The sequence below is a fragment of the Fukomys damarensis genome, unplaced genomic scaffold, assembly GCF_012274545.1.
Source record: "Fukomys damarensis isolate Sample0158 unplaced genomic scaffold, DMR_v1.0_HiC HiC_scaffold_18, whole genome shotgun sequence".
NCBI classification, from domain to species: Eukaryota; Metazoa; Chordata; class Mammalia; order Rodentia; family Bathyergidae; genus Fukomys; species Fukomys damarensis.
Genome location: NW_022900930.1, coordinates 43237018 through 43260328, shown reverse-complemented (window position 1 = coordinate 43260328; position 23311 = coordinate 43237018). Strand labels below are relative to the sequence as shown.

General features: G+C 48.3%; 1 protein-coding gene across 3 annotated transcripts in view; it reads right to left on the bottom strand.

Annotated features, from left to right (window-relative positions):
• The window catches only part of Slc39a14 (solute carrier family 39 member 14), a 46942-nt gene that overhangs the window by 10341 nt on the left and 13290 nt on the right, over window positions 1-23311 (bottom strand). For 2 of the 3 annotated variants that reach the window (XM_010624227.2, XM_010624237.3), the window contains 8 exons: window positions 21828-21967; window positions 10669-10944; window positions 8886-9072; window positions 7778-7947; window positions 3676-3798; window positions 2789-2977; window positions 2496-2703; window positions 1744-1928 (listed from right to left, as the gene is read on the bottom strand). In XM_010624227.2, the coding sequence (XP_010622529.1) occupies window positions 1744-1928; window positions 2496-2703; window positions 2789-2977; window positions 3676-3798; window positions 7778-7947; window positions 8886-9072; window positions 10669-10929 (1323 nt within the window). In that variant the 5' untranslated portion in view covers window positions 10930-10944; window positions 21828-21967. Of the gene's footprint in view, window positions 1-1743; window positions 1929-2495; window positions 2704-2788; window positions 2978-3675; window positions 3799-5705; window positions 5876-7777; window positions 7948-8885; window positions 9073-10668; window positions 10945-21827; window positions 21968-23311 lie in introns of all 3 variants that reach the window. The other variant, XM_010624219.1, reaches the window with a different exon arrangement.

Sequence of the window (23311 nt, the reverse complement as noted above, 5' to 3'; positions counted from 1 at the left end):
GAATACTACTCAGCCATAAAGAATGAGAAATTAGGTTCATTCATAGGAAAATGGATACATACTGAGGATATACTCCAAAGTGAAATAAATAAGTCACATATGTGCAAATACCGAATAGTTTCTCTGGCTTGAAAATCTATAATATTACATAAGATCCTAATGAGATAATTGACAATGTGAAATGGAAAGAAAAGGGCTAAAGGTGTAGGGAAAGTGGGAAGGGTAGGGGAAAGGTAATAAGGGAAAAGAAAAAAAACATGAGAAAATGAAAAAATGGAAATAAAGTGTTTGTAAATGGGGAGGGGAGGAGGGGGTGAAGGGAGTGCAGGGACAAGGGGAAAAAATGAGAACCAAGACCTGTCATGTAGAGGTACAAGATCCCAATAATGAATGTAACGGTACTGTATCCCTAAAATGTACCAATAAACTCAATTAAAAAAAAAAGAAGTCAACCAATAACAAATGTTGTTAGGAGAAAAGAACCCTCCTCCATTGTTGGTGGGAGTGCAGTCTGGTAACACCACTGTGGAAATCAATATGGAGATACCTCAAAGAACTAGGATTAGAGGTTCCATGTGACCCAGCCATCCCTCTGCTGGGTATCTTTCCAAAAGAATTAAAAGAATCATACCACAGTGAAATATGCACACCCATGTTTATAGCAGCATAGTGTGTAATAGCTAAAACATGGCAACAGCCCAGTTGCCCATCAGCTGTAGACTGAATAAAGAAGATGTGGTTTTTCTATAAAATGGAGTACTACTCAGCCATAAGGAATGAGAAACTAGAGTCATTCATAGGAAAATGGGTGCATATTGTGGCTATACTCTTAGGTGAAAAAATTAAGACACATGTATGTGTCAATACCGAATAGTTGCTCTGGTGTGAAAAACTAAAAGTGTAAATAAGATCCAAATTGTATAAATGATAATGCGAAATAAGAAGAAAAGTGCTAAAGGTGTAGGTGAAGTGGAAAGGATAGGGGAAAGGAAATAAGGGCAATGAAAAAAATATGAGAAAAGGAAAAAATAGAAACAAAGTCTTTGTAAATAGGGGAGGATGGAGGGGGTGAAAGGAGGGCAGAGGTATGGGGAAAAAATGAGAACCAAGATCTGAAAAGGTCATGAAAAGGTACAAGATCCCAATGATGAATGTAACTGTACTGTAAACTTAAAAAGTACCAAAAAACTCAATGGGGGAAAAAAAGGGATGTTGAGGCAAGAGGAGCATAGTTTCAGGCCAGTCTGGGCAATTTAGCAAGACCCTGTCTCAAAGCAAGAAACAAATGAACCTACAAATAAAACCCCAAAACAAATGCCTCCTTAAGAAGCCTTAAATGGTGCATCTGAAATAGGTAAAACGTGAGGCATGCAAAAGATACTTTAATAAAGATGTTACTCCGCCTGGGATTTAGTTCAGTGGCACCGTGCCTTCCTCACAAGTACAAGGTCCTGAATTTGATCTCCAGTACTGGGGGAAAAAAAATGTTATTAAAACCATATTAACTGTTGTATGCAGTGGCACATGATCGTGATCCCATCACTGAGGGAGGCCGAGTTCAAGCCCAGCCTGGGCAATTCAGGGACTTAGCAAGGCTTTGCCTCAAAATAAAAAAGAGAAAGAGCAAAAACAAACAACCAAATCAAAACAAAACAAAAAACAAATGTCCCCATAGCTATCCTGTCCATGAATTTAGTAATCCACCCAGTTTGGCCTACACAGCATAAATGCTGGCTGACTTACCATATCAGCTAGAGCAATATACAGGAACATTCCTCCAGCCAGAGCAAAAATCCAGTTGGCAGAAAAGTGGCTGCCCGCCAGGATACCAAAGGCCAGGCCCACGTAGCAGCAGCAGGCAGAGAGGAAGTTGAAGAAGAGGGCCTGCTGGATACTCATCCCGGCATTGAGCAGGATGACGAAGTCGCCTAGGGGGCACGGAGGGGAAGGATGTTGAGTCAGAAAACAGAAAATATCAGGGTCCCTTCTTCAGCTTCCTCTTTAGGCACTGTGTCTATCTGCTATGCTGGCTGCTGCCTCCCAGCCCACAGGCTGGAAATGTTATAGGATTTGGAAGGAAGATGACCAACTAACAGTGGCCTCCTAGCTTTTTCTGAATGCAACTAAAAGGAGCTCCCTTGCTTGCAACTGCAATAAAAGACAGTATCAGGAGATGCAACTGTGAGGAACAGAAGTTAGGAAATTTGCCCAGAGTTACAAGCCAAAATATGGCAAATGTAAGATTTGCTCTCGAGTGGCCTCTCAGCTTCCAGAGTCGTGGCCTTTTATACTCTGTGGTGATAAAGCTAAATATCTCCCAAGCCCTGATTCAGCTACTTCATCCTCACCCATCCCAGCTTTGGAAGATTAATAGGCTTTATGCCACCACCTTTACTGAGCACTCAGCATGTGATTAAGTTCTCTTCAGTCCAGGTTCTCCTTTAACCCCATGACAATAGGTGGGCTGTGCAGATGTCTCAGGGCTGCGGGCTTACCCAGCTCGTGTGGGAACTCCTCACAGAGGATGGCCACTGAGGTGCTGATGCCTTGGAAAACAGACACGGTGAAGGAGGCACCGATGGCCAGGCCATCGATGAAATTATGCAGGCCGTCACTCAGGGTGATCATCCAGGCCAGGGTGCCGATGTCAGAGTAGCGCACACCTTTCAGCCAGTAGCAGGTGCTCTGCGAAGCCTGCAGGTCCTGTGAGAAAGCATGCAGAGGGCATGGGGAGGACCATGCACTTTTCAAGGTGGCCCAGGTTCCCCAGGCAGAGGCTGCCCCTGACCTGCACAGACAGTGAGCCCACAATGACCTTCTCGTCCATGCTGGGGGTCCTGCCATCCAGCTCGCTGCTGCAGGCCTGAGGAATCATGTGGTCCAGGTCCCCATTCTGCAGTTTCTCCATCACTCCCTCCTCCTGGTCCTTCTTGGAAGGAAGCGTTTCCGAGGCAAAGTGGTTATGTCCGTGATGGTGCTGGGAGGATGACAGGAAGGGGTCAGCATGACATCCACCAAAACCACCAACCAGCCCAGTGGAACACCTGCCCAGAGTGGGAGCTTCAGGCTCAGGAGACCTCTTTCCTCCACAAAAGAAAAACAAAGCAGGCCACACAGAAACGTGGGCAAGGTGCATGCACAGCAGCACTGAGCATGCAGGGAAGGACTAGGTGTTAGGAACCACAGCTGTCCCCGAGGGCACCCTCGTCGAACAAGGTGGCCCTGCTGAGTACAGAAAGCTTTTCCTGTGCAATGGCCTCTTGCAACCAACTCAGCAGCTGTGCAGGTTACAGCCTTGTGACTGCCCTGAGGGCATCTCTCCGGAGCCACACTTTAGCAGTGGGTCTGGGGTCTCTGCCGCCTTGTCTCATACTCGATGATGCCTGCGAACAAGCCCTGGCCAAGCATCAGAAGATACAAGCGCACACACAGGAGATCACTTAGACCAAAGCAAAAGGGACAGACGCAGCTACCGGGTAAGGGCTCATCCAGCCCCAGCTAATATCCTCACAAGATGAAATGGGACCATGACATCTGTGGTTTCTAAGACGTGACAGGGGAAGCTGCATGCATGGCCTCAGCTCTCTCAATGACACAACACTGAGAGGAAACACATGGACATTTTTTGAGATGAGTGCTTCCCTAGAATTTTCTTTACTAACAATTGGGTCTCACCTCATTTTTCTGCTTAAGAAGCATTTTCAAGATCTTCTCTGTGAAAAAGAAAAGGTAGAAGCCCCCAAACACCACTGCAGACTTGGAGACATAATAATCTTCCAGAGGATTGAAACCAAAAGCCTGTGGACCCAGGAAAATAAAATGAGTTGAAGAAAAACCTTCACTGGTTCCCTCACATCTCTCAACTACTTCCTTGACTCCAGAAAAGTGATGTCCTGGAATAACTCTCCTGCCTGCCCAAACTCTTGCCAGCACAATCTAATCCTGATGCTCCCAGATATGAGGTCACTGCTCTTGCCAGGTTCCTGCTTGTCTTTGGACGCAAAAGACAGACCATATTTAGGACTTTAAACTTAGAAGAACAGCTGTGGATATGGCTCTCTGCTTTTAATGAGGACTCCATCTTAATTTGATTTCTCTCGGCACTAAAGCTACAAAAGCAACCTGAGGGTGAATTCCACACTCAAGGAGAGGACTTTTTATTTTCATCTCATCTAGAAGCCTGGCTTGTCTGCCTGTAAACACAATGGGAAGCAGTATAATTATGCTTTCTAAAAAGGGAGCTTCATCCCTCAGTTAAACAAAGAACCTCAGCATCTCCCTGGCCACAGACGTTACAGGGACCTCAAGGCCGAGAAAGCAGGCTATGTCCCTGTGTGTGTCAATCCTTGGTGGATCTGGAAGGGGGCACGGCGATGCCCATCTGTAACCCCAGCTACTTGGGAGACTGATGCAAGAGAATTGCTTGAGGCCAGCTTGGATAGCATAGCGAGACTCTGTGTCTTTAAAAATAAAACACTGGGGGAGGGTGTTGAAAGCGTCCCTTATTAAGGAAGAGGAGAAAATCCATTGGGAAGAAGACAGGACTGGAAACCAGAAGTCTAGTCTAGGTTTGGCTCCTGAGTTATGGAAACGGGCTTTGAAAAAGACCTCCAGGAATAGGTCACCAGTAGAAGTTGATTATCACCCAGGGGAACTCTGGGCTGGTTACAAGGTGATGGCTTGTCCTTTAAAAGGTTTACAAAGGACCAAATTCAATCATGACCCATTCTAAAAGACCTATACTGTGGCCAGATTCAACACCCTCAGGTCAGCTCAGGTCAACTCTTCGGGAAAGCTGATACTTCTTAGGGAAAAATGATTTGCAAAGAGACAACAACCACCCCTGTACACAGGCCTGCAAGGATGGCAGCACCCGGCTGTGTGGTTTGGGTGGGAGGCACAGGACATGGAGCTCAGACCTCGGGAGGAGCTCTCCTTCCTGCAGGTCAGAATGCAGTGGGCAAAACAGTACTTAGTGGTGTTGATCCAACAAGAACATAAAATAGCATCGTGGGAAACACCTAGTGCTCTGAGAAGCAGGTGGAGCCGTCTTTTTGCTTAGCCCAGGCCTGCCAGGCCACCTACAGTGCTCTGTCTGACGCTTATCATAATTAATGGGTCTACCTACCACACTGCACCCAAAAGGACCAAGTGTCTCCAGGGCTGCCAGCCAAACTTTACACACTAAAGGGGCAAGGGTGTGGTCGTGGACGCGAGCCCAGACTGTTCTGTTCAGATTGCCTTGGCCGCCCAAATCCACACTGAGACCCATGGATTCTGGCCGTATCTGTATTTGTCTGCACCAAAAGCCTCACACTGAGAGCCAGAAAGTGACCTTGCTTCCCTGTTCTTTTCATTCAACACCTATAGCCCTTTCCAGACACCAGGCATTTTACAAACATTAACTCACTGTGTTGTCTTGAGGTTGATCTACTGTCTCCCCCATTTCACATGTGGAAACGGAAGCAGTAAGACAAGGGGATTGTCCCATGCTGCAGAACCCAGAGACAGGGAACTAGGATTTGACCCTGGCTCTCAAACCTACACTGTGTGGCATTGCCCAGCTCTTGCCTGAGTCCTAGCTTCCCTTTTCAAAAGGAATGATCCTGAATACTCCTCCCGCCATGGGAATGGAGGGTCCTCCCACTGGCCACTGGGCCCAGCAGACAGACTGCTCTGGGGGCGAGCGTTCTGGCTTGCCATACCTCGGGGATGAGCTGGAAGAGGGCGTTGGAGTAGAGGGTTCCAATCGCCAGAGCTATGAAGTAGAGCAGCAGCCTCTTGTAAAAGGTCTTCTTCATGAAGGGCACCACGCTGGCCCCCATGAGGGAGCAGAGGGAGATGACGGTGACACAGAGGAGACCGTATCCCCACACTGCCAGCCCACCCAGGACAAGGAGGGGGCGACCACCATTTAGGGGACAAAAATGGAGAGGAGAGGGGAGAGGCAATAGGGAAAGTACAAGTAGGGAGGGAGAGAGAAATAGAAAATTATTAGTGATTCAAATGCGCTAAAATTTCCTTCAATCAGTACGGGAGAAATGAGGAGGAATTTGGGGTAGCCTTGGAACCCTGTGACTACTACTGCCCCTGTTGCCTTTGGTGTCCTGAGTCACACCTGCCAGCTGATGTGACTGGTAGGCAGGACAGGCCGCCCTTGTCACATATCTGAGATACTCCCAGGCCCATCACAAACTTTGGGGCCAAGGGTTCTCTAATAGGACACAAAAGGAAATGGAAAGAGATCGCTCATCGTGCTGCCTGGTTTGCTTCTGTACCCAATCCATGTCACAGAAGCACAGGTGACATGACCTGCAGGTCAACAAAGCCAGGTGTGCAGAGAACAGGACCTGAGGGCCAGAGCCACTGCTGAATTTTAGTTGTTTTTGTTTGTTTCCATTTGCTTTTTTGAGAGGGGCTCAAGCATAAGAGAAGAGAGTTCCAAGATCACCTCATCACAAAACATGTCCTCCGGCATTTCCTCTTAGGACACATGCCAGGCTGAGAGTCCAGGCCCGGAAGTGGGCAGGACAGACCCAGGCCTGAGACATGGGGACTTCCATTCAAACAAGCAATGAGACATTTCATTTCAAATCTTTGAAAAATTGAAAATTCAATTTCTGGAGCTGAAAAAAAAGCCCAAGATGAGGCCTCCCCTGGGAAGTACTTGCTAGATCCATGAGGAATTTTGAGATGCAGCATCGTGGTTACTCTTAAATCACTGCTTCTCTCTTTATGAAGGAGGGCCAGGCCAGGTGAGGAATGAAAGCCCACATGGCATCTTTTCTGGGTCAATTTTTTGGTTAGAAAGAGTTGGGAAGCTGCTGACATGAGCTCTTTACATAAAGTGGGTCCAGCTCTCCTGGTTGATCACATTACTCCCCACCCCCCAGGCAATAGGAGCATACCTGCCCAAGAGGAAAGTGTGAGCAGGCTGTCAACTTGGGCCTTATTTTCATAGCTCCTCAGTGATGACAATTAAAAACAAAATTACCAAACATTTTACAATAGTCAAGGAAGGGTCCCAGGAAGTCAGTTCTCTCAGGAGAAGGTCAAGATGCAAGGTACCAAGGATTCTTGCCCCCTTTATTTCTTTTTCTGTTTTGCAACACTGAGGGTTGAACTCAGGGCCTCCAAACTGAGCTACATCCCCAGCCTTTTTTTATTTTGAGACCGGGTCTCACTAAGTCACTAAAGTTGCCCAGGCTGGGGCTGGAACTTGTGATCCTCCTGCCTCAGATCCTCAGAGTGCTGAGATTACAGGCCTGCACCACCATAGCCAGATTATTTTATATTTTCAACTTTGTTCTTGTCAAATAATCTGTTCTAGTTCTGCTCTGAAAGTCACAAAAGATGGCTTGTTTATATGTAAGGATCATCTTACTTTTCAGGCTATTCTATGTATTTAGTTTCCTCCCGTTGCACTCAAGATGGATGATCCACTGGCATCCACAGACAGACACCAGGGTTTCCCTCAAAACAGAGGGCACGCTATGTGACCATCAGGGGCACTGGCCCTTGGGAGCCCTGGAGTGACTGAGAGATCCCCAGCTGGGGACAAGTGCTAAGAGCCTTGCATCTCACGTCACCTGAAGAGGCCAGAGCAACCTGGGTGCCCAAGGAGAGAGAGAGGGGACCCTGAAATCCCAAGGCAGAAGTCATCAGTGGCCTTTGATATGAGGGTCAGTTTGTGTTTCAGGAGGCAGTCACCAGGTGCCTTAGCGCACAGGGGAGGGGACCTCAGCCAGGGGGCTCGGCGCGCATCTGTCTACTGCACCTCTGGGATGAGCTGGAAGAGCGCGTTAGAGAGCAGCGTTCCAATTGACAGGGCGATGAAGTAAGTGAGCACCCGGTGGAAAAACGCTCGCTCTGTGCACGGCATGACGAGGACTCCCAGGAGAGAGGCCAGGTTAATCAGTGAGACACTGAGGAAACCAAAGCCCCACACTGCGGAGGAACAAGAACAGACGGGGCCTCCATTACTAAGGGCTGAGCCACTCTGAACACAGGGTGACCAGGGTGACCAAGTGAGCAGAGACCCACCAGTCCTGTGGGGTCGCCTTTAGCACGGAGCTGTGGAGGAGCCTCAGAAAAAGCTGTCAGGGTCGCTTACCTTTCAGATGGGGACCAAAGGACCACATGAAAGACTGAATACCACGTTAAACCATGACAGTGGAGAGTGAGACACAATGTGGTACAATGTGCCAAATTAGGTAGCATGTGCTGGCGCTAGGAACATCACGACAGTCAGGTCTACAGAGTTGTGTGGTGTTGCTCACAGACACGTGAGCCTACTGGCTGCAGCAAGAACAGTGAGGTCTTACAGGACAGAACTGGGTGTGGTGGCAAATGCCTATAATCCTAGCAATTTATGAGGCTGAGGTAGGAAGATTACCGTAAATTCAAGGCCAATCTGGGCTACATAGTGAGTTCAAGACTAGTCTGAAACACATAATGAGACCTTATCTCAAAAAAAAAAAGATTGGGCCCCTTGTGGTTTAACAAAATCAAAATCAAAAGCAGGCAGCCAGGAGTGATGCTGCACATCTATAATCCCCGCACTCTGGGAGGTGATGGCAGGAGAATCACAGGTCAAAGCTCAGACCAGACTGGCAACTTAGAGACATTGACTCAAAAAAAAAAAAAAAAAAGGTTAGGGACTGGGGATGCAGCTTAGTGCAAAGGCCTGGGTTCAATTCCTGCTCCCCCTCAAACAAAAGTGAAGTCCAACCCTCTGAGTGCTCACCAGCCATGCTGACCAGGCTCTCCCGATGTGGCAAAGCAGTTGTGTGAACGCAGTGTAACAATCGGCGCCTGTCACTCTCTCCCCGCATCACCCAGGGCACCGTCTACCACACGCCAGTCCCCACTCCTCCCTCGTTCACCTTCGATGGCACTCGGCTTCCCCTCCTCCGTCTGCTCGTTCTCCTCGTTCTCCTGGTTCTCGGCTGAGCAGGCCTGGGAATCCAGCTGCTGAAGGATGGTGGGGCAGAACTCCTGGAATTCATTCCTCCCAATCCTTGACTGGTTGCTGAAATTGTGGGCAGCGAAGAGGTCTCGAGAACTAAAGCACTAGAGAAAGAGAAAGATGGGCAAGAGAGCCGTGAAACTGCAAAGCCCATGGCTTCCCCTGCTACTGTTCTTCCCAGAGATAAAGATGGAAATGGTAAAGATTAAGAAATCTAGAAACTCATCCCTAAGGTAGCACCTCAACTTGAAAACCTCCCCAGTGATCTCAGCGGTCAGTCACCCGGGGAGGTTACACAGGCTAAGCACACGCATCCGGAAATGGTTACTGGGAGAAGTTGTAGGAACAACCAGATTCCCAATCGTGGTGACCACGGTGTGGTTTCAGGAAAACAAGCTCTATCTGCATAGCTGAGGATACAAGCTTCATCTGGATACTAAATCTGGATGCCTATCTCAACGGCCAGGGAGCTGCTACGTTAAAATGCAGATTCCAGAGTCCCCTTGAGAACTGGCACTTGTAGGGGTAGGGCTACCCTTAACTGTTAGGCTGAAGATGTGTTGACAGAGGCAGGGGAAGGAAAATCTGAAAATTCAGCACCAGCCATCGGGCAAGTCCTGGCTGGCCAGCGGATATGAGCACCCAGCCAGCCACCTTGGGAGGTGTTTCACTGCCAAGCGGCTCTCACATACCGTTCCTGGGAAATGCTGCACTTTTACTAATTATACTCTATCCCCATACACTCTGAGCTCGTTAGGCTTATCTCTGAGAATCAGCCCTCTGAGTGTGCTGACAACTGAAATTTCTGGGCCAATAAATTGGGGGCTGGAGACTGGTGATGCAGGACACTGCTGCTGCCCTGGCAGGCCCAGAGACCCACGTGGATGTTGTTGTTCTGCCCACCGGCAGGGCAGCCTCTAGACCGACTCGGGCATCTTCCACACCCGGCTGGCTCTGAGTCTATGCCACATGGTCCCTTTGCCCACTTTGTTGTGCCAAACTATACATCCTTCAAGAAATTCGGTTCAGGGACAGCCAGGGGGTGAGCCTGAATCCCAGTTACTGTCCATCCACAGAATATAACGCTTCATTTTTATTCCAGCTACCTCTGAGCTCCCTATCTTGACAGTAACCTGCTTAAATATGGCTTACGTTTCTGTTTCCCACAGCACTTGGTGCAGGAGCAAAGCAAATATATATAGAGAGCCTGCTGGCTGGCTTAACTTCGGCCACCACCAATAGCCTCAGACTTGAACCAGTCAAGATGATAGGGAAGAAGGAATACAGAACCAGTTGCCAGAAGACCTGGAGAGGTTCTCTGGTATTAGTCCTGCTCCCTGCAGAACTCCCAGAAGATGCTCAGAGTTCTCTCTTGGAAGAGAAGAGACTCCCTCTTGCACCTGGCAACCATGCATGCATGGGGCTTCGGGAAATAGAAATGCTGTGGTGGGAGCCATGGCACAGCAGCAGCTCCCAATGGTCCAGGCCGAGAACCCTACTTCCTAGTGGCCCTTTGGGAGGGCTTTAAAGTCAAGTGCTGCTAACGACACAGGCTGTGCTGATCTCTGCAGGGGGTGCTAAGAAACTGCCTGCTTGCTGTCATCTGTCCACCCCATCCCACCAAGCTGCTCACCCACCCTCAACCCCACCACACGGGACCTGAGAGACCACTGGCAGTGTCAGCCCCGAGGGAGCCTTACCACGGAGAGGTTCCTGTGTCCCTGTGCATGCTGGGTGACGTTCTCGCGGCCCACTCCCACATCCAGGTGGTTGAGCAGGGCCTTCAGCTGTGGCAGGGTGAGGCTGTTGCCCTCGCCATAACGCTGCATGAGGTCGTCTAGGAAAGAGGCAGCACTGACGGATGGCTGCCCCACAGACCTCGATAGCGCCTGGGGAGTGGCGGTGCAGGTGAGCAGAGCCAGCAGGAGGTAGCTGGGGAGGGCCAGGTGCAGCAGCATCATGGTGACCAGGTTCACCTGTAGGACCGCAAGTCTAGGTGAAGGAGCTGCCTCACCCTTTCCTAATCCCCATGACAAGCATGAGGGGCGTTCCTTGACACCTTGAATCTGACCGGAACCAAGACAGGACTTCAGCACTTCTCTACTCCTTCTACTGAGAAACCTTTCTTTTTCTTTTTCTTTTTCTTTTTCTTTTTTTTTTTGTGATACTGGGGATCGAACTGAGGACCTTGCACTTACTTGTGAGGCAGGCACAGTGCCACTGAGCTAAATCTCTGGCGCAGAGTATAATGGCACACACCTGTAATCCCAGCACTCTGGGAGGCTGAGATAGGAGGATTGCAAGTTTGAGCCCAGCCTGGGCAACTTGGTGACTTAGTAAGATCCTGCCCATGGCAGGTAAGATCTAAGTAAATATAAAAGGACTGGGAACACAGCTCAGTGCCAAGACCGTGGATTCAATCTCTAGCACCATTCAAAAAAATGTTGGGAGGGTTGGGGAAATACTAAGAAAAAGGACACACTCAAAAAGAAAAAAAAAAAAAAAAAAGGACAAACTCAAAAGGTTTGACTAAATTTAGAGAAAAACATAGGGGCCAGGGGTGTGGCTTAATGGTACGGAGCATCTGACACACGAGGCCCTGGGTTCCTCCCCTAGCACCAAATAAATAGTGTGGTTATGATTCAATAGAGGTATTATCTTTTAGAGATACTGAAATAACCACAGATTAAGTGTAATCTCATTTGGATTTGGTTCAAAATAATAATGGAGTGTATATGGAGGTACAAGGTGGGACAAGACTGGGCAGGAGGAAACCACTGTTTTGTTTTCGTTTTTTTGGTACCAGGGATCGAACTCGAGCCTGTGGGCTGGTGAGGCAGGCAGTGGAACCACTAAGCTAAATCCCTGGCCCCAAAGCACTGTTGAAATAAGTGACGGAAGATGGGACTACATTAAGACTCTTCTGTCTATTGCTGCGCATGTTTGAAATTTTCCAAAGTAAATAAAAGGTTCTTAAAACAATAAATACTATAACTAAAAGTAAATATATAGGACTTACCCTAATCAAAGAAATAAAAAAATAAAAATGCCATGCCTGTAATCCCAGCATTTGGGAGGCTGAGGCAGGAGGACTGGCAAGCCTGAGTTACATAGTGAGACCCTGTCTCAAAAACCCAGGAAAACAAAAAATTAAAAGGCTATATCCAGAATGATGGGCTGTGGTTAAATAAATTATATCCATTTCACAGAATATTATATAGACAGAAAAAATTAGTCCTATATAAGACGTTTAATAAAAAAATAGAAGTATGCAGCAGTGGCAAGAACTGAAAAGGAACACAAGAGAAACGAGAGCTTAAAGCAGCAGAGCTGTGGGTGACGTTTTGTTAAATCATCCGTCTCCCTCAGAGAGGCTGTAATTTAATATCAGTGACATCAGCAAATATACGGAGGGAACATGCACCTCTTGCTCCAGGCCGGAAGAACTCAGCCCGGCAGTGGGTCCCTCCCAGGCACCAGGGGCTCGGCCCCTGCCTCCACGCGTCATCCTGCCTCTAGGTCTCTGCCTGTGACAAGAACAGGATCGGCACAGCTAGGAACGCAGCTCTGGCCCCGCCCATTCCAGCAGTGTCACTTTAGGTAACTTATTTAGCTAGACAGCACAGAATGACCCAGGGCGGCCATGCAGTTTACCATGGCCACTAGCGCGGACAGACAGGGCTGGAATTCCCACTAGTCGGCCTCCCTCTACCTGTTTTCTCAGCTATAAAACTGGTGCCCACCCCCTGAGGTCACTGTGAGGACCTAAGGCACACACTGTGGATGGAAGAGGGCTGCCTGAACTGAGGGGCTCGAAATCTGGCTATGATTCTAATTAGCAAGATTTCCAACTTCAGCCAATCCTCCCACTTCCCAAATTCTGACTCAGCTCCAATACTAAGCTACTAATGGAAATGTTAGGAATCCCCTGGGGCTAATTTTACATCAACTAAAATGATCACAATTCCAAGCCTGTCCGCACATATCATCGGGGACATTCTGGCACGCACAGAACCTGCGGACATACAATGTCCCTCTTCGGTGGAAGATACCCCGAGTCAAACAAGTAGATGGATGGGTTAGGCATCAGCAGAAATGATGGTACAGAAAAATGTCACTTTGAGACTCACAACTCTCAAATCTCTACTTAGAGATGATGAACGATGGTGAAGGGGGTGGATCTTAGGCACATATTAAAACCCACCATTCCGAAAGAGCGTTCATCTACTCAGGCGGCTGCCAGCCCGCACGTGTCTGAAGTGCTGTCAAAGTGAGGAGAGGAAGTCGGCTTGGGCTCAGCAAAGGAGAGGCAGGACGCGAGGGACAGCACCTGGCACTTCCCACGGCAGACCCGCTAAGCACTTAGAACTCATTGTTTCCTTTCAAAGAAGTTGGGAAACAACCTCATCTAACAGATAAGGAAGCCAGGGTTCAGAGATTAGGAAACGTGCCTACAGCCAGCCAAGCCAGAAATTGAATCTCTCATGAAGTGAAGCCAGGGGTGGATGACAATAAAGTGTCATCCTCGGTGTTCGAAGTAAAACACACATCCTGGATGCCATGGGCAGCCACAAGATCTGCAAGCCTCTGAGCAGATCTGACAACTTTTATCCTCATACAGGTCGTGAAGAGCTGGCGGAAAGTGCCGAGGATGCCTTAGACGCCAGACTGAATTCCAGGTGCCTGCTGGAGGATCACAGAACAGAACAGATGACTGTTCCCATTTCCAATCTACTCCTCACATTTATTGCAGACACTTCAAAACACTTTGAAAAAAGCAAACAAAAACTCTTCAAGTGTGGACAATGTGGATGAGCATTCTCCGTGAGGTAAGCGCTGACCAAGTATTTGCTGTCCACTGGCCCAGGCGCCCTTGAGTGGTTGCTAGGACAGCCTGGAGCCCTAGGGAAGAGGCTGTGTGATGAGGTCAGTGAGACCGGGTATAGTGGTGCCCACCTGTAATCCCAGCACTCTGGGAGGCTAAGGCACGACTGTAAGTTCCAGCCCAACATGGGGCAACTTAGCAACTCAGGGAGACCTTGTCTCACAATAAGAATTTTAAAAAGGGATGGGTGGGCCGTGGATTTAGGTCAGTGGTACCAAAAAAACAAAACAAAACAACAGGCTGGGATGTTGCTTAGTGTGAAAGCCCTGGATTCAACCCCTGGAATCACCAAAAAGAAGGGATGGAAGGGGAAAGGGTAGGAAGAAGAGAGAGAGAGACAGACAGACAGAGAGAGAGAGACAGAGAGAGAAAGAGAGAGAGACAGAGAGAGAGAAAGAGAGAGACAGGGAGAAGAAGGGGGGGAGAAAGGCCACAGAACCGCTTTTACTTCTCCCAGGTGACCTTTTTTCTCTCTCCCTGCCAGCATGGCTGTTCTTGTCTCTAACAAAATATGCTGCTTTGGTGGCAGCCAGCTGATGCTGTCCACATGCTCAGGGGAAGCTCTGGGGAGTCCAAACCCCAGTAGAGCGCAGCCTGGAGTCCTGATGCTGAGCTCACCAGGCCCTGAGGACACTTCCAACCCAAGTGACCCAGGCCTTTTGGCAGACATGGAAGGGGAGTTTTCTGCTCCAGTGGGTTTTTTTTTCCTTTCTTAACTGTAAGTTATTCTTAGCAAAAAAAAAAAAAAAGTTTATAAAAGATTCTTTGGCAGAAAGAAGAGAGGAAGAAAACAGACTGTTCTTGCCATGGCTGGGAAGGTGAGATCGGGCAGAGGTCCTGGCTGGCAGCCCCCACCAGGCCACTCCAGTCCCCCAGAGAGCTGATCTGTGCCCTCAAGTCCAGACCTGCTAGGTCTGGGTACTGGGACAGAAAGTGACAGGGCAGAAGAGGAGAGACAAAGGAGGAGGCCCAGACCACCCACCCTTCCCATCGCAGAGAAGGGGGGTCTCACTGCCTCTGTTCCCTTGGTGCAGGGTCCCAGGAGGAAATGATTCTGGTGCCTCAGGTTGGTCTCTAAGTGCCAGGCCAGGCCCAACTGCAGGTAGGAGAATGAAAGATAAAGGAAGTCAGCAAACCAATGCTTGTACCAGAAACTTCTGTGGGCTACAGAAGTTTCCTTGCCATCCTAGGGGCTCCTAAATTAGAACCACACCTGCTTTTGCTGTTTCACTGGATCCAGAAGCATTTTGTGCACAAGAAGTAATTTTGTTCTGTGGGCAGACATGTTTTACCATCGCTTTTACCACACTTTGTTCTTTTCTAATCCCACCTCTTCTCATCGACCCTCCCTACACTCTGGCTTCCCGTCTGGCCAGTGCTTTCTCCCCTTTTTGTGTTACTGCTAGGGCCCCTTCACCAGAGCGCCTACACCTTCACAACTGTGAGCTAAATAAATCTCTTTTCTTTATGAAATACTCAGCCTCGTACCTTTCCTGCTAGTAACAATATATAGAAAAATGGGCCGATATAGAAATGTACCCATGAGTATTACAAGACAAAATATGTTGAAACATCACATAGATTTAAGATGGAGAACTGAAATGGCAGGGTTTTCCTCCTGCAGATAATAAATAAAATGAATTACAGGGCCAGGCATGGTGGCTCACACCTGTAATCCCAGCACTCAGGAGGCTGAGGCAGGAGGATCACTATGAGTTTGAGACCAGCCTGGACTACATAGTGAGTTCCAGGTCAGTCTCAACTACATAGTGAGACCCTGCCTCAAAAAAATCAAAAAAAAAAAAAAAAATTACAGGAGGAAAAAAAAAGGTAAGAAGCAAATAAATTCACCAACAGCCAACACATAGGGAAAACAGGCACACAGGCATAAACAGATACTATTAACTTCAAGATCAGAGGGAAAGAAAGCCACGAAGGCAGCACCACATGCCATTCAACTCCTACCCCTGGCCCAACCCTGACAACCCAAATAAATGAGAACAAAACTAGGATTCTCATTAAGGTCCCCAAATCTGCCAAGAGGCAAACTGTTGCCCCTTCTCTGTGCTCTCCAACTGAGGAAGAGGTGGAAAGCTACTGGAGCAGTGGGAGGCAAAACTGCAGCCAAGAACAAAGACTTCAGCTAAGCGTGGTGGCGCATGCTTGTACTCCCAGCACTGGGGAGGCGGAGGCAAGAGATCATCAGGAGTTTGAGGCCAACCATCACTGTACAGTGAATTCAAAAGCAGCCGAAACTGCACAGGGAGACCCTGTCTCAAATCCTCCCCTTCAAAAATGTACCAACCCTGGAGGGCAATCAGGGCTTCAGGGCCACGTACACGACTGTATGAAGGAATACTCCTTCCTTCCCCTGCAAAGAGACTGAATCCACCCTCCAAGTAAATGTACTACACGGACCACTCACAAAATCCTAGAGCGGAGCACAGTCCGATGTCTCCCATCCATTCATTACCCTTTCTTCACACCCAGAAAACAGGTCTTAGACACCAAGCCCCTGGCTGCTTGTGGCACCGGGATCGAACTCAGGACCTTGCACTTGTGAGGCAGGTGCGGTGCCACAAAGCTAAATCCCCAGCCCAAAAGTTACTTATTTTAGAGCTAGAAGAATGTTTGAGCAGAGCAGCAGCAGCATGAGTCAGGTGGAAAGTAACGGCTGCGAAGGAGCAGACAGACAGACAGACAGGAGCAGGCAGACAAGTGGACCTACAGGAATGCATGATTCTGAAAGCGGCTCACCCCATACTGCAACTCCCATAACTTCCCTAGAACGGTGATTTGATGACAAGAAATGAGGAAAAGGGAGATGCAGTCTTGCAAAGGAAAAGATGAACCAAAACCACATGACTTAGTGCATTATAATGGACAGAGACGAAAACTGCGTCACTTGGAACAGAGATGGTGACAAGGCAAGCTCTGAGGTAGCCACAGAGAACCCTGAAAGGAAAGGCTGATGATAACAGCAAAAGCAGGGCAAAGATGCCAGACCCAAGGAATGGGAGATGTGTTCAAGACAACTTGAGGTTTCTATGAATGAAAGGGGGAAATGAATCTCAAGATGGAAATAATTTATTCCATAAATGCTAGAGACTGAAAACTGCCTAGCTCAGCTACTCATTTAAGACATTTTCAAGTATCCAGAAGAAACTATTTTGGGGGTTTGCTTGTTTTTTGTTTTTATGTTTTTGGTTTTTTAAAACAGGGTCTCACTACACAGCCAGGCTGGCCTTGAACTCATGGTGATCAGCCTCAGCCTACCAAGTGCTGGGATTATAGGCCTGTGTCACCACACCCAGCTGTTGTTTTGTTTTTTGTTTTTGTTTCTGGGTGCTGGGCATTGGACACAGCACCTTGAGCAAGCGAAGCACATGCTATACCACTGAGCTACAACTCCAGTCAGAAGTTCTTTTCCTTCCCAAAAACATTTATTGTGAAAGTAGAAGAAAATTCAGACTAGACTATCTTCACCTTCCCCACAGCAACATCCAGCATAAGATAATCCAAGAATGTCCTCATGATTCTAAGGGGAAGAAAATATGGACAAAGAATATTATCCTTAGCCAAAATCCAATACAAATTCGGTCAAGATTTTTTTTTTTTTTTAAATTTGAGGCTAGGCTCGAACTTGTGACCCTCTTGGACCCCAGCCTCCCAAGGTGCTGGGATTACAGGTGTGCACAGTCACGCCTGGCTCTAAACTTGGTAAAGACTGACAGAGATTCTCCAGCATGAAAGATGTCAAAGAATACGGTGAGAATACAACAAAAGAGTACACTTTCTTAACAGTGAAGAGCAGGTGAGTAGTACAGAAATAAAAATAAAGAGCTCAGGAATACAGGGCCGGGATTTAGCTCAGTGGTTCCGCCGCCTCTCAAGCACAAGGACCGGAGTTCAATCCCTTGTACCCAAAAAAAAAAAGGAATACAGAGACCATGTAAGAGGATGATGATGAGCATTAAAGTCCTCTAAACAGGAAGTAATTACAAATCATTAATTATGAAGACTATGGTTACAGGACAGTCTAAATATTATAAAACGAGCAATTTAACAATATGATTTACATAACCAGGATGTAAAAAAAAAGTAGATGAGAACAAATGTGAGAATTCTAATGCCCTCATTTTTCATAGCAGAGTCAATAGGTACTGTCTGAAAAGAAAGCAAGTAATTACACATGTGACTCACAAGCTATTTTCTTTACTGGGTAGAAAATTATCTCTTGTGAATAACACATTTCTTTAAAGCTTAATACTTTTTAAAATTTTATGGCAGTTTCTTCTTCCACTGTATTCACAGACATTTTAATACTTTTCCATACAAGTATTTATATCTATTTCTCTGTATTCATTTATCTAGGCATAAATATGGCTGAAGAGTGTGAGGAATACTGTTCACCTAGTGCTGAGAGTGGATATATCTGAGGGAGAGAACTAAAATGTGAAATGGTTTTGGTTTTCTTTGATGGGGGAGTGGAGCTGCTGAGGACCAACCCCAGGGCTGTGTGCACTCTCCCGCTGAGCTACATTTACAACACAGCCCTCGTTTCGTGTTCTTTTACTTCAACCTACTGAAGTGTCCCAGCTGGGGCTCAGAGTGCAGCAGTATAGAAAACATAGTGGTCACAGTTAAGGAGTTCAGAAGCCTGGGACCCAGAAGAGCAATCATCTGACTCCCAAATCTGCCAGGTGTTGTACACGTACTTCACCAGAATAGTCTTCATATTCATGGTCAGTCCACAATGATACAGTCATCTGTATAGCTGTAAGGTCTGCAGTTAGAAAACTAGCAGTCTCCAACCACACCAGACACTTCTCTGGGATTCAAAGAGCTCAGAGAAAAAGCACTCAGCCTCTCCCATCCCTTTCTCTACGAACACCATCCAAGAGGCCCCTCAGACAAGGTGAAATCTTCACCCAAGCAAAGAGCAAACACAGGTTTGAAAACCAGCCCTTGCCTGACCTTGCCTGGGCAGCTCCGGCATTCAGTGGGTCCATTCTTTGGCTTCTGCTTCCTCTGCCCTCCCACCTAACTGCTCTCCACACCCTACAAGGATGTGTTCTCTTCTCCCAGACACATACCCTCCGGCACTGGCACCGCCACTGGCCACCTAGGGTGGGAGATTTCCACACCATGCAGGAAATTGTGGGCAGGGCACCTAAAAGCAGTGAAAACTCCTGCTCCTGGGAGGGGCAGGATGGGAAAATTAAAAAGCAACAACAACTCAGTGGAGATCCAGAAGCAGGGAACAGAATTAGAGCCAGCTTCCAGCTGCTCATCAGCCAGTATTTACTGAGCCTGTGTGTCGGCGCCTGGGGAAGGAGGTTAGAGGCCACAGGCTGTGGCCAGGCAGACAGGCTGGAGAAGGCTTATTTAGCCCCACGCTGAGCCTGGTGAGTTTACTGCCGGCCAGGACAGGGGAGGGAGGGAAGCAGCGCATTCCCCAGCTGTGGCCAGCCGCAGGCTCTGCAGGGACACCCGGCGTCCAAGAATGATTGAATCAGGCAGGCGGCAGGCAGGGAAGGGATCAGTGGGACCTGCCAGCTCCCCACCCCACCCAGGGCCAGGAAAGAGTCGCCCCTCTTCTCATCATGTGTCCATCATCAATTCCCAGACACCCGATTGCAAAAGTCTGACCTGTTGTCCCTCTCAGTTGGCTCCCATCTGTCAGAACCCGGGGCCCAGTGTGTGGCTTAGGGAACAAGGCGCTGCTCACATTGGTCACTTTCGTCATCCACTTGAAGCAAAATTCCCCGACTTGTTATTCAGGGTCAAATAAATAAAAAGCATGATCTAGTGGCTTGATGAGACAGTACGACAACTCAGAAAGACCTGGGTTCAGTAACACGCCAAAGTGTGAAATGTCCAAGCTCCAGGACCATCGTACGACAAGGCTTCAGGGACACACAGTACAGCATTTTAGGTCAATCAGGTCCTCCCTGGTTTCTAACATCTTGCGACAATGCCCTCCCCTAGTCCTGCATGCGTTCTCTTGAGCTCAGCTCAGGTGGCTCCTCCTCCAGGAAGCTTCCTTGGACTACTCTGAGCACTTTTCTCCCACTACACTGGACACCTAATTACCCTGTCTTCCCAGAAATTCCCTAACTGGATTTTTCTTCCTCAAAGGCAAAAAGGGTCATCGGCTCCAACATAGGCCTGGTACAGTACTTGCACAAGGGGCTGAAAGCAGAAATTTTCTGCTGGAAGGTGAGAGGTTCAACCCTTCTAACTGATATCTGCGTGGCCATTACAGCCTCCTGAGTAGAGAGCTCAGACCTGTCAGTGGTGATTCCATCCTCCATGGGCCACACCTGCCCCACAAGTCAACCGTCACAGCCACCTATTAGGATTTCTTCTAAACAACCCTCTAACCCTGAAGTTAATTCATACTAAATGAACTAAAAGCTAGTTTACACCTACCAGGGCTGACTTTGAAGTTAGGAAGTCGCCCAGGCTGGCCTTGGACCTGCAGCAATCTTTCTGCCTCAGCCTCCCAGGTGCTGGGATTACAGGCATGCACCACCACATTCAAAAACACCTATCAGATTTAACATGCAATCCAATTCAGGTATGGTGGTGCATACCTGTAATCCCAGCAGTCTGGGAGGCTGAGGCAGGTGGATGGCAAGTTCAAGTCCAGCCTGGGCAATTTATTCAGACCCTCTCACAAAACAGAAATAGCTGGACGTGGTGGCACATGCCTATAATCCCACCACTCTGGAGGCTGAGGCAAGAGGACTGCCATGAGTGCCAGGCCAGCCTGAACTACATAACCAGGTTATATCTAAAAAAAAAAAAATCATTCATCAGGGTCCAGGGATTTAGCTCAGTGGTGCCATGCCTGCCTTTCAAGTACAAGGTCCTAAGTTCAATCTCCAGTACCAGAAAAAAAAAAAAAAATCAGTCATCAGTCAATAATTTTTTTTTTAATGAAACATATACCAGCATCTGGTAGCAGAGTCAAGAAGACCCAGGACTCTGGAAGACTGAAACAGAAGGATCACAAGTTTGAGCCCCGCCTAGGCAACTTAGCAACTTTAGGGAGATTCTGTCTCAAAATACAGTATTAAAAATAGGATGGGAAAAAAATAATAGGATGGGCTCTGGCCAGGGATTAGCTCAGTGGTTCTACCACCTGTCTCGAAAGTGCAAGGTCCTCAGTTCACTCTCCAGTCCCCCCACCCCCCGCAAAAAAAGAATGGGCTGAGGACATAGCTCAGTGCAAAGGATTAATCCCTAGCACTGGAAAACAAAAAAAGAAAAAGCCTCAGCACAGAAGTTCATTCATTCAACAAATATTCATTGCCTGCAGCTGACCAGGGATTATTGAAGTCACCGAATCTGTTCCCTCACACAGCAGAGAAAGCAAATACTCCTGCAAGCAACTCACCACTCAAGGACAGCAAGGGCGGGCCTGTGAGAGTAGGCAGAAGTGGCTTCTGTGCAGGATATTAAACAGCCCAGAGGTACACAAGAGGAGCAGAAGCAGCAGCCTCTAGGCCAAGCTCCTGGGCTGCTTGCAGGATCACGTTGCAGAACTGGGCTGCCAGGGAGTCACGGCCTCTGCTGCCACCAGGTAGCAACTGGCTCCACAGTTATGCTGCCCCTGCCAGGGCCACACCAGCAAAGGGGATGTCCCGGGAACCATCACAAGGAGGCGGCCAGCCTCTTCCCACCAGCCTGCAATGACTGCATCTAACTGGCAGAATCTGAATCACACTGGGAATTTTACAGCAAGAACATCTGGGAAAAGGAGGGGTTCGGGGGCATTTATTTGTATTTTTTGTGTGGTGTTGGGGAACAAACCCTGGGCTGGCAAATGCTAGGCGAGCTACACTGGCAGCCCTTGCATGTCCAGCTTTTGATCTTCTCTACCTTTAGAAGGTCATTCGCTACCCACAGAAGGCACTATTATAGAACAGGGCAGGACCCCAGAAGTAACCCCCCGCCCCTGCTTACCTCAGTGTGGACAACCAGGGAACAAGATGGTGGGTACCATCCACTCTCCAGTGTGCCAGGCTGCCCACAGGGAACACAGCAGGTAGACACGGTGGTATGATAGGTCACAGCAGCTCCTCCAAAGAAATGTTCCTGGAGGCCTGCAGGACATGAAAAAGTCCAGTGAAGGGATTGGTGGGGGGATGGATGGGATGGGATGTTCAGGAGGACGCAGTTGAGTTTGGAGACTCGGAAGCCGGGTGTGGTGTTGCATGCCTGGAATCTCAGCATTCAGATGGCTGAGGCAGGATGATGACCACAGGTTCCAAGCCACTTTGGACTACACAGTGAGTTCCAGGCCGGCCTGAACTATGTACATGGCAAGCTTGTCTCTAAATTAATTAACTAATTAATTAATTAAAATGAAAGCAAAACAAAAAACATTTGGAGACTCAGTGAAGATAGCACAGGTTAAGAACTTAGTGTCCACAGCGGCTTCCATAAGGACCTGCACAGACAGAAAAGAAGGCTACAAGAATGTGGCAGAGACCACTCTGCAGGCCACGTGAAGGTGGCTGGACTTTATCTGAGGACAGGGAGGTCATTTTTAAGAAACATGGTCTAATGTTGTTTGTTTTTGCAGTGCAGGCCACTGAGTTGCAAACCCAGCTTGGATGCAGTTTGCAGAATGGCCAGGAACTAGAGGATCAGACAGGAGGCACCCCCAGCTGTCCAGGTAGAGACTGTAGACCGAGTCTGGTCTCAAAAGCAACACCTCTTCCCACCAGCTCTGGGCTTCACAGCAACCCAGCCTGGCCTGTTGGCCCTTCCCCACTGGAGCTGCCAGCCTTAGAGTCACCCAGTGGAGACTGGACAAGTCCCTTGGCAGATGATGCGAGCAGAGCTTACAAAAGACCACTACCCACAGGAGAGTATAGTGGCGAACACCAGTAATCCCCACACTCAGGGGGCTGAGGCAGGAGGATCACTGTGACTTTGAGACCTGCCTGGACTATACAGTACATTCAAGGCCACTCTGAACTACACAAAAGATCCTGTCTCCCCAAAAGACTAGAAGACCACCACCATCTGCCATCTGAGTGCTGTGACAAGTGTGCTCAACTCTCTGGCTGTGGCAGCGGGGCCATTTGGAAACTGCAGTTCTCGATAGCAACACTGTGGGCAAAACACACCCCAAGGGCATCAGGCTCCACCGCCTGGCCCAAAGGCAAGACTTTCTGCACCTGCCTCTGACCCTGCAAGCCAGCTCATGCCCTATCCTCCCCCAGCCTGGCCATGCTCCAGACCGAGATGCCAAGTCATGTGTGATCACATCTCCAGGGAGGTGGTTCTCACAGGACGGCCCAGGACAGTAGCAGCACCAGCATCCAGGGACCCACTACGATGCCTCTCACCACCCTCAGCCTAATTCAGAATCTCAGGGCTCAGCAATGTGGGTTTTTTGGTTTTGGTTTTTTTTTTTTTTTTTTTTTTTTTTTTTTTTA